Raw genomic sequence first — 11,561 nt, forward strand, 5'->3', positions numbered from 1 at the left:
CCTTCCTTCCGAGGAGTGGCTGGTGGGTTTGAACCGCCAGCCTTCTGGTTAGCAGTCAAGTGCCTTAGGCACTATGCTACCAGAGCTCCTATAGCACTTAGCATTGGCAGCCTATTTTTTTTCTGCATGAATAAATAGTGCATTTTAGGAGTGTGATTTAATCCTTTTGTCTGGAATATGTAGCCCATGTGCAGCACTATGGAAATCTAAAAACTGTGATAATACCATACCCCACAATGTCTCACTGTGGCATACCCTGCTCCCCATATAGTTAAACCCAAATATCTCCCTAGGTACAATTCGTAGCACCACTGATTCATGGACCTGCTAACTAAGGAAGACTTTGAGAGAAAGACACAGCTGGGACTACTGCAGATGCACAAGGCAGCCATTCATTTGCCGTCGTCCTTAGTAAAAAGGTCCAGGGTCAAATAAACCTGGCAGGGTGATAACTGTACACATTATTCACCAATGATTAACCTGAGAGAAAATTTCCAAGTGTCATAAAGGACCTCTACTGCTCTCCTGAAGGGAGGGGAACTCTGACTCACAAAGTCACTTCATCTTGTTAAAAAGTCAATAGCAAGAATAGAAAAAGACAAATTTTTAAAATATGGTAGAGTGGAAATTAGGAAACAGCAAATTCCAATACTGCTGCTCGAACTTTTTTTTGCCTCAAGAGTCATGAAGGTATTATTATAAGCATGAATTAAACATCTCCTCCACAGACTAACAGGACAAAGGGTAACACTCAAAATTTCAAATCAAAGTAGTAGTATTGCTAAAGTTTCCACGTTTTGGATATCACCCACCACTCCTTCAAAAATGAGATGCTCTCATATCATCTGTTCTCTGCTGTGCACAACTGAGGCAATAAAATCAAGTGGCTTCTTCTGAAATCACAAATTAAGGCACTGGCAGTGCTCCTGACACCAAAACCTACAAGCCTTCAGTCTCTGGCCTCTGCCCAAATCACATAGTCAGGTCTCCTGGGCCTGATTCAGTTGAAGAATTCTCAGGTAAGACACAGCAAACACTAATCTTCTACATTGGGAGAGTCTATAGGTTCAGGAAATCTTTATGAATTCCAAAAGAGTCACGAAAATGTTTGTAAGCTGACACCCAAAATTCCCACTCTTCTGCTGGCCACATAGGCTTGTGATCCCAGCACAAGAGGGGAACCAGGAGCCTGATTCTCATCCCAGCCTGGCTGGGCACTGGACATGTCAATTCTCTCTTCTCCAGCTACTTGATTTGCCTGTCTCATGGGGGAGCCCTCAGGTGTTTGCAAAATATTCTTCTGTACTCTATTAATTACTTTTAAATTAACTTTTGTTTTTCATAGTTAGTACACTCATACAGTTCAAAAGCTAAAAGGTATAAATTTAGACCTCTCTCCTACCCTTGTAAGGCACTCTGGTGATGCTGTGATTAAAGCATTGGGCTATTAACCAAAAGGTCATCAGTTCAAACCCACCAGCTACCCCATGGGAGAAAGACAAGGCAGTCTGCTTCTGTAAAGACTGACAGCCTTGGAAACCCTATGGGGTAGTCCTACTCTGTCCTCTGGTCATTACGAGTCAGAATTGACTTGATGACAGTGGGTGGTAGTCCTATCCTTGTGCCCCATCTGTCTGCTTGTAACTCCCTCAAAAAACAGGTAGTTTTCGGTTTCCTTCAGAGATTATTTTTTTAATACATATGAAAAATTTTTATGAAAGTGTGTTTTCCCTCAGTTCCATTTTTTGCACAAATGGTACCATATTATACATACTATTCTGCACTTTTTTTCACTTAAGAATGTATCTTGGAGATTTTGCCTTATCAGTAAAGAATACCCATTTTTTTTCCTTTATAGCCAAATAGTAACTAATTAAATTACCATAAATTGATGGCTATTTCAAAGATTGTTTCCAATCTTCTGTTATTACAATGTTACAAAGAATAATCTTGTATAGAATCAAATCATGCAGAATTTCACAACTGGGCAAGTATGATTTATGAGATAACTTCCTAAAAGCTGAACTGCTAAGCAAGGGTAAATGTACTAGTATTTTGATATCATTGTGATTAGTTGCCACCGAATCATTTCCAATTCAAGACTGACAAATTCTTCAATCACACAGTGATTTCAACCCAGAAGGGACATGGCTTCTTAAGCACAGGAGTCTGAGGTGGGGTTTTAGGAGAAAGCAAGACCATAGCTATTTTTCTAATACAAGCCTTGGCTGGCAGGGATATGCAGAAGATGGAGGTTGACATCCAGACAGAAGAATATGTTTTAAAAGGTTGCCTATGCTACTTGAGAAGAAATAGCAATTGTGGATTTTCATTAATATATTATTTTGAAATGACTGGTCACATCATGATGACTCTATCCAGCTTGAAGGCTTTGCCTACTTTGGTCTGCACAGTGTGCTAGAAATGTTTGAACTAACCTTTAAAACATCAGAAGAGTTTATGTAAAAGATCTGGATTTTCTTCTTTTTTTTTGTTCTCTCAAAACCAACCTGCTGACCATGGGCCTGCATTCTCAGATGGCACAAAATGCTGGGGCGGGGGGTTATGGATACCCCTGTTCAAGACCCACTCTGTAGTGTGCCATGACCCACTCCCTTTCGTCTATCACTCAAACCTCTCTATACCTGGCCTAGGCCTGGTTTTGGAAGACATCTGAATTTGTTACCCCCATTCTAAGCAGTTGTACAGCATTTATTTTTGAAAACTCTGAACACTTTCTTCCTCTCCCATACTTCTTCTACTAAACTACTTCATAACAGCAGCAGCTGGCTACAGTTTCTGAGCATTTCCTATGTCAGGCATGATGTTAATGGATAACAAATACCACATAACTCTGATTGCTTTTGTGTAAATGTCCAAACCAAGCAGCTCAATCCCCACGGCTGGATTATTTATAAACCCATGCCTGAAGCTAACACTATGCAACACAACACCTCCTCTCCTTGCAGTCCCAAGAGAGACAAAGTAGATGCATCTCGGCAACATTAGTGAGCAGGTATTAATTCCATCAGCAGCCCAGCTGAGTTAAAGAATGGCAGGGCCAGCCACTTGGGTCTCAAGAGAAATGTCTTTAGCAATAATCATCAATGAAATCAAAGAGCTGACATCATTTGCAGAATCAGCACTTCCACCACTGTGGCAAAGGCAAGGGATTCAGAAAGCATTAACTCTTTCAGGTAAGATATTCCACAAAGCACTTAAGCCAAAGACTGCCTAGACCCAACCAGAGAGGTCCAGTAATGTATAACCCTCTCTTACCCACCCACCCTCTTCCCAATGCCACACATACACTTACCACCGTCGTGTCCTACTGGCTTTCCATTCAGCTGTGCCCATGACTTTGGTCCACCTGGCACTGAATTTGTATTCTGAAAGAAGAAAGAAAATTAGAAGACAGCTAGCTCAGCAAGTCAACTGTCCATTAATTAAGCATGTTAGAACAAGAAGCTAAGGCGGTCGAACCTTAAGTTTAAACCCTATATTGATGTAAAAACTACCATTCACTGAGCAGGAGCTAACCATGGCAGCATTACAGGCATCATCTCATTCTATACAGTAGACCTAGGAATCAGGGGCTACCTTACCTGCCCACTCTACAGATGAAAAACAGGACAGGGGGTAGTGGCCAGCTCAGTGACCCAGCTGGTTATACAGCAAAGACAGGATTCAAACCTATGTTTGCCTTTACATTGTCCTCTGGAACACTCTGTTAGCTTGTCTCTTGTGTCCATCTAGAGTTACTTTGTGTTGTTCCAGAGACAAAGACCAAACCCTAATTCCAGCACATGTCTCAAAAACTGTGTGCCAATGCTAACAGAGGAATCCAAACACTGGAAACCCAACATGTCTGATCTTCTGCTGGACGGGCCAGTTGCATCACCTTCTGTAATTACTGTTATTCTACAAGGTATGACTCCCTGTGAGAAGCCTTCCTCCTTCACTAATCTGGACTTATGCCATCTTGGACTCAGCCTTACCAGCTAACTTTGTTGAAAGCTTACTTGGGCTAGGCATTATGCTAGGCACACCCTGCCTTACTGAATTCTCACCACACCCCTGCAAAGTAGGCTCTAACTGATCCTGACTGAGGCTCAGAAAGGAGTGACTTGACTCTCAGACAACCAGTTAGAGTGGCAGGACCAGGACTTAGCCCCAGCCTGACCGTGCCCAAAACCCCTTCGGGTTCTCAACCACTGAATATATCCGTCTTTACCAATAACATTGAAACTGAACAACTTTCCTCTTCAACTAAAGGTAAAGATACCAAACAAAGCTGGTCCTGATGAACTTCCATCACTTACTGGGTTAGAGACTATATTGAATCATTATTCTTTCCCATCACCACCACCCTCTTCCAGTATATCCTCTACCACCTTCGTCTTCATACAAGGCAGACAACTGTCTCTTCTTTTCTTCTACGTGGAGCTGACAACAATCCATTTACTTACCAGTTTTCCCGAATGCTTTATATGGATGGCATGGAATCCCTACAGGTCCTCCCCATAGAAACCACAGAAGGGATATGCCAACAGCATAACTGGGCAGTGAAGCCGGGGTTGGACACAGTCCCTAAAGTGAGCTGGGGGAGCCTTAAAGTTCAGCAGGAAGCAGAGAGGTACCAGGGCCAGTCTCGGCTCTCCTTCTTCACAACACTGAAGACCTACCCCTTTCCACTTGGTGCTTGTAGACACTGAGAGTACCTCCCTGCCCTTGCCCACCAAGCACTGAACTGGAAGAACATGCCTACAGGGCCAAGAAGGGGTTATTAATATTGCTTATAAAATTCATCTAAGAGCAGAAATTGCTATAATACCTCTGAAGTAATGTTTTAAAAGTCACAAAAACATTGGGAATCTCTTCCTCCTCTGAACTGCCTCCGGATGTGAGAGAAAACCAGGAAACAGCTAAGAGGAGCTGAGTGCTGGACAAAGCAAGCTATGTGCCAACTCCAGGACTGGCCTTGTCAGCTCTGGCTGTAGAACAGACCCCTAGGCATTTTCTTTCTTTCTTTCTCTTTCTTATGTCTGAAATTTCTATAACCTTGCTCTGTAGATGGTGTAGAGCAAGGCCTCAAACCATTTCAAAATTGTTCTTGCAAGCACTGCAGGAATGCAAAGGGCCACTCCAGACCCAAGCACGCTGGAGGCTTGCAGGGCAATTTCTTTTTAATAAATGCCCAGAACCTTACTTAGGCCCCAACCCAGTATCTCCAGTGCTGAGGTTTAATTACATATATTTTTTTAACAAGTCCCACCCTGCCAAATTCTGATATACAGACATGATTTCATAATCTCACTTAGCTCTGAATTCTGGGGGGCAAATAGCAATTCAACTCTTTGTACTCCCGTTAACAGGACCCAGTAGATTCAGACCATAAATAGGGAGTCTCACATAAACCTGCATTTCTTTTTCTTTAATTTCAAAAGCTGGAGGTTCAAACCCACCAGCCACTCCTCAGAAGGAAGGTTGGGCAATCTACTTCCATAGGGATACTGCCTCGGAAACCCAAGGAGGGTCACTATGAGTTGGGTCTGACTCAATGGCACATAACAACATGTCTCAATTTCTTTTTGTGTTCTAAAAACATCCACAGACTTCTCAACTACATTTCTAGCTACTAGCTAAGTATATCCTGCTGATCTCTGTAATCTCCACTTGTAGGGACAGACAGCAAGAAACAAGTATACTATGAGCTCTTGCTTGGTTAAATCATGACTATCTGTCCAGAAATTTTTTTTTAATGTATAATAAAAGGATGTTAGCTGGGTACTTCCTAAAGCGTGCACTAAGAGACATTGGTCCCTAGAGATATTGAGGGAAAATGAACTCCTAGGACAAATAAATTTGGGAAATGCTATCCATTATGTCCTTTTCCTAAGAGACTCTCACATACACTAACATTACATGTACTGAGGAGTACTGCACAGAAGGAGCATGCCTCATTCTGTGTTTCAAACTCATGTGACCACTGACCTTTTCTGTGGTCTAACTTTTTTCTGTCTTCCTATGGCCCTAGTTTCCATAGATTACACTTAGGCAAACCCTGATCTAGCCTGTAAACTGGCCTGAGTGGCCTATGGGAACAAATTAGGTAGCTATATTCTATTCTGTATCCAGAGTCTTTCTCTAAAAGTTGCAGATTAAATTACTTATTCAATGACCATGATAATCTTTTATCCTCATTTTCCAAAGTTTGCCCCTGGAAAAATATGTCACGTAAAACCACACCTCTCAGTGATAGCTCCTCCCAGGTCCCAAAAGCAGGGACCTTCAAGGGCTACAAGGCCTGAGAAATAATCAGAATGTGGGCCCCAGAACCTACCTCCTGACTGATTGACTGTGTCGGTTTCTGTAAATTGGAGACAGATTTCTGCAAACCCGGCTGCGGCAGCGACTCCGGCGGCTGAGAGGCCGTTGCACTGGAACTAGACAGAGGTAGAAAGAACACTTGGGATTAGATACAGTACAGGATGAGCTAACACAAGGTGCCTCTGAATTTCACAAAGCCACAGCTGTTTAGATGCTCACTGAGAGAAAGAGCCCCTCTGGCCAGTAAAAACAACACCTTCCCCAATAAACTCTCAGGTCAGCAAAGACTAAGGAGAAACTGAACCATGTTTGGAGGTCTATTCACTCTGACATTTTACAGGACAGGATAGTCCTCTGCCTTTCAGTAGAGTCTTCTGGCTATAAAAACTTTTCAGAAAGCTCACTGTATAACAAAAGCAATGGAGGATATGTGGTAGTTAAGGTTATGTCAACCTGTCTGGGCCTAGTTGAGCTGCTGGGCAGCTGGTGGTAGTTATTCCCCATGATGAAACTGGCCATTCCATGGTGGGATCTGCTGCAAGCAGGTGAGTAGCTGCTTTAGGGATGTGGTCTGCTTCCAATATATAAGCAACAGTTTTGGTAATGGTCTCTAGCTTATTGCACACTTGAACCTGGCACGTAGTTAGTTGAGTCATTGTTCAGCAGCCTGCCATGTTGCCCTGCCGATCTTGGGACTTTTATTGGACTTTAATTAATGACTTGTCATGTAGTTTGGTAATATCAGGACTGTGCCTTTTCACTTGTCGACCTTGGGTATGTCAGCCTCAGCAGCTAGCAGCTGACTTAGAGAAGAGATGCCTCTAGTTTCAGTGGGCCGAGAGCAAGAGGGAGAGCTGAAGCCCAAGGTCGAGGGGCTTTCACCCAGCCCCTGCAGCCTGGGCACCTGAAACTCGGACTTCTAGTCTTCTAAATTCTAAGAGAATAAACTCGTTTGTTAAAGCCATCCCATTTGTGGTATATTCCTGTCAGAGCAGCACTAGGTAACCAGAACAGAGGATCTGCCAATGGGAAAATTGAGTCACTGGAAGGAAGGGGCTCTGAGTCCCTCATTCCTGACTAAGAGCTCACAACTACAGGGGGCTGAGTGCCTTGAAACATGAGCAGGTTTTTTTAAAATCTTTCTTTTTTTGCTCAAAGAAATATATATTCCTAATGAAAAATAAATTTAGATATATGTAACACAATTCCTCATAATTTCATCTTCCTGAGAAAAACTCCAAGCAGATTTTTTTCTTAATGTATGCTGAACATCTTTCCATGACAATGTATTTGGATCTACCTCTTTCTTGTAATGCTGACATAGTACATTATCAGTTGGATGAACCCTAATTTAACCAACTCCCAATTTGTGATCCTCCCCATTACAGATAAAACTACAACAGACATTTTTGTATTAATATCTTTGCACACTTGTGTGTAAGTACTTCAGTAGTGTAAGTTCTTAGACATAGAATTGCTGGGTCCAAAGATATTGTTTACAAGTTTAAAAGATATTGCCAAACTGCCCACACAAAAAGGTTGTATTGATCAATTTACACTCCAGAGTAAATCTTTTGAAAGAACAACTGGATAGGTTTCTGAATGAAGACTTTGCTCTGACTCAGCAGCTTTCTAGTCACATCCAACTTTCCACTCGACAAGGAAGGCAACAATCCATTTGGCCAGAATCCACCCAATGCCAGTGGTTTATCTGTAAGCTGAAGCCAAACTCTACACATACACACTGTTCCAAAAGTTTACTTAACCCAAGGAACTCACTATTCATGATTATTACAAAATGAAGGCCATTGATCCTCCTCTCACATCATCTTCTACTTAAAATAGAAGCTTCCAGGTTGTGTCTCCAAATCTATGCATTGAGTCCCAACGCGCCCTCCCCCCATATCTGTAGAAAGATGTGGACGTGGACCAGGGGCAGCAAATAACAAGGCCCTCAGGTCTGCTGCCTCCTCCTATACTCCCTTCTTTGACCTCATTCATGGAAGACTTGCTGCAGCATGACTATCCCTCATTAAAGCTGTCTGAAACTCTATTTCAATGCCGGATAAAAGGAAGGGAGCGACACTTTGTCCTCTTCCCTAGAACTTTCGGTAGCAGAGGCATTTCGATGCTTACAGTGAAATATGTAATATTCATTTCATTACAGAGCTCACGACGTATACCATTTGACTAGAATGATAATGATTAACAACTGACATCAATCATACACTTTCTTTGTGCCTGGCCCTGTGCTAAGTACTTGACATGTGTGATCTCATCTATTCCTTGTAACCACCCTTAGGAGTCAAGTATTATTGCTATTTCACAGAGGTCATTGAAGCACAGAAGTCAAATCATTCTCCAGGCTCCATATAGCTAATAAATCATTTGGCTGGAAATCACATTCTGGTCTGTTTGATCACAAAGTCATGCTATACTGCCCATATAACATGATTCCTAAGCAAATTTTTAGAAACTTTTTTTATGTAACTTTAAAGACTTCTCACTTATTACTTTAGAATCACCTGACTGAATTATCTGCTCCCTCTACCATTCTGTCCGTTAAACTAACTATAGGCAACAGTTTTGCAACAACTGCCATGACCATTTCCAATACAGGCTTGAAAGAGATGGGCACTGATTGGCAGGCCGTGTTCTGGGTCTCTTACTCTCTGGTTCCCTAACATCATCATCAGCCAGGCTAAAAGGATGCAGGGGCAAGAGGGTACATGACACCCAGCTATTTCTGTTTTTATTTCCCAAGAAGCAAACCGGAGCAGCAGGTTTCTGCTTGCCAGTTTTATAAAGGCCCATCCTTCCCTCCCCCTTCTGTGTACAGCCTTATCACTGGTTGGAATAACAGAATCAGAGAAGACTCACAGTGGCAGGAGACTCAGGCCCAGGTTGAGTGTGCGAGACTTGCCCAGAGTCACACACCCCAGGCAGAGCAGGAACTAGACTGGGGCCTCATGTTTTTAGCTCCACCACACAGCAGCCATAACAACTGCTCTGTTCCTCTAATGATGATAGTTGTACCCGACCCTGGGCCCCCTAAGGCTTTTATAAGTGCTATGTTGGCAATGGAGTGAGCCTCTAGGGAGGCTGCTGCACAGTGACCCTGGATAATGATGATTCTGTGTTGTTCTCATTAAGAGCAGGGTCTTTTTGAACTCTAGCACCCTTCTCTATCTGGGAAGCTGCCGGGACCAAAGTTAGGAAGGCTTTATTCTCCTTATTCTTGAGCTCTGCAATAGGGACTACCCCCAGGAATGAGGTGTTCAAGCACCAGCTCTACCGTGGTTCTTACAGGAACTGGGTCCAGTCATGGCATAAGCTTCTGTAGTATGATGAGACCTCTCCTAATGAGGCACATGGGGACACTGGTCACTGGAGACGGGGCTGCACACAGAAATGCTGGAGCATCAACTAGAAGCCAGGGAGAATGAAAGCAAGGAGGCAGAAACACCCTAATCAACAGGACAGGGAAAAAGAAGCTTCATTTGATATCTTTCCGTTTCTCTAGCTCTGCTGCTGCAAGGCCATCTGCCTTCTGCCAAAGGGAAAGATGCTGGATATAATTTATCGAGCTCCAGCTTTCTAGTCACAATCTGCCCACCCTTGCGGCTTACCTCTTTGGGTCTTGCTGATCCTGCTTGTTTGCCCATCCCGTTCCGTCCTTGGGTACTATAACAATGTTGGGGTCGTTTCCTTTGTTTTCAGATTTTAAGCTTGGCAGGTTTGCAGGAGGTGGCATACGCCGGGCTGTGGCAACTTTCCCAAGACTCTGTAAGCCATGTCTAGGAATAACTGCAGGAAGAGAAAAAGATGGAAACAGACATAACAGAATCATTACAGAAGGAAAGAGGCCTGATTCATTCAGCTCCTTTTTCAAATCCTAAGTGATCACGACAAAGCCAACCAAACAAGACACAAGGGGCAGTGGAAATAAACAAAACTGTCTGGGAATCACTTGACAAGCTCTTTGACTTCAGAGACAAAGGTGCTACTGAAATGTGAACAGAGGCTTCCATTTTACTTGTGGGCAGGAAAAGGCTCGGGGAGTGGAAGTGGGTTCATGACACAGGTAAGGAGCCAAGCCCTGAAACCTCCATCCTATACCATAACCACCTCTCTGCAAGTTGAGACTGGGCTGGCCTCTTTAGAGACAGACTGAAGGAAAAGGTTCTGCCTAGACCCAAGCCAAGCCTGAGCAGAGCTCCTCTCAAAGTTCTTAAAGTCCTCACCCTCATGGGGTGTGGTCAAGATGACACGAACTTTTCCCACCAATATCCAGACTACCTGAACCATGAAACCAAAAGAAAAGGGTAACTCTAATACAAATTAGTTCCATTCTATCCAACAGGCTGAAAATATCCATGGCTTCAACAAAGTAAGACAGAGAAGTATCCTGGCACAAGAAAGTCAGGCTATTTAAGGTTGTGAAATTAGACCTGAAATAGGAGGCAGAGAGGGTGATTCTGCCTCCCTCAAACTACCTGGTGATCACTACACATCAAGAAAGCCAGTTTGCATGGACCCTATCTGTTTGACCAGATGGGGCACTCTTTGGCTTTCATGGTCCTCAATCTGGAACTCCACTTTTAAGAACTAGACTTCAACTCTGGTCCTTACCTGAGGATCTGATCGCGTCTACTGATTTTCCTTTATACTTATCAAACAGGCTGAGAGTCGAGTACTTGCTTTTCCCATCCTTGCCCTTGGTTATTTGCCCCAAACGATCGGACATTGCGATGAAATGTCATCTAGTAAGGAAATTGTTCTTGGCACCGCTCCCAAGCTGCCTTTGAAATGGAAAGAAAGAGTGTCAATTCACCATAACCTTCTGATCCAGTGGATTTAATCTTTTGGGGATCATGGATCTCCTGGAAAATCCGACAAAAGCTTTGGACTCTGTACCCAGAAAAATGGCCTTTCTCACAGGCAGTTTGTTTATATTTAAAGGGTGTAGACACCTCTTCCCCTTATAAACTCTCACTTTGCTCTGAATTGGCTGGAGTTTATTACTGCACATGGCCAGCTGGCATCAACCAGGCTGAAATGAAAACTTTGACATACTGAGTCCTCTCTCTAAGTCAAGGACGATTCTTCCAAGATGGAAAAATAAATGCTCATTACTTGTAGCACATCCATGTAACAGCAAAAATAAGGCAGGCAGGATAGGGGAGGTACACAATTCACTTATTTCAAGGCTGTTCATCTCAAGGACAAGA

General features: G+C 43.1%; 1 protein-coding gene and 1 non-coding gene across 2 annotated transcripts in view; both read right to left on the reverse strand.

Moving 5' to 3' along the window:
- PRRC2B (proline rich coiled-coil 2B) overlaps positions 1–11,077 on the reverse strand; it is a 68,164-nt gene extending 57,087 nt beyond the window's left edge. Inside the window, exons 1-4 of the mRNA XM_007944214.2 lie at positions 10,963–11,077; positions 9,960–10,137; positions 6,344–6,446; positions 3,317–3,389 (exon numbers count right to left, since the gene is read on the reverse strand). Of these exons, the coding sequence (XP_007942405.1) occupies positions 3,317–3,389; positions 6,344–6,446; positions 9,960–10,137; positions 10,963–11,077 (469 nt within the window). The remainder of the gene's footprint in view (positions 1–3,316; positions 3,390–6,343; positions 6,447–9,959; positions 10,138–10,962) is intronic.
- LOC122150337 lies at positions 5,040–5,174 on the reverse strand. The gene has a single exon (XR_006163614.1). It is a non-coding gene; the product is annotated as a small nucleolar RNA SNORA9 (small nucleolar RNA).
- Positions 11,078–11,561: the final 484 nt, after the last annotated feature.

Source organism: Orycteropus afer, unplaced genomic scaffold (genome assembly GCF_000298275.1).
Source record: "Orycteropus afer afer isolate SDZICR_OR568_19922 unplaced genomic scaffold, OryAfe1.0 scaffold00123, whole genome shotgun sequence".
Classification (NCBI taxonomy): domain Eukaryota; kingdom Metazoa; phylum Chordata; class Mammalia; order Tubulidentata; family Orycteropodidae; genus Orycteropus; species Orycteropus afer.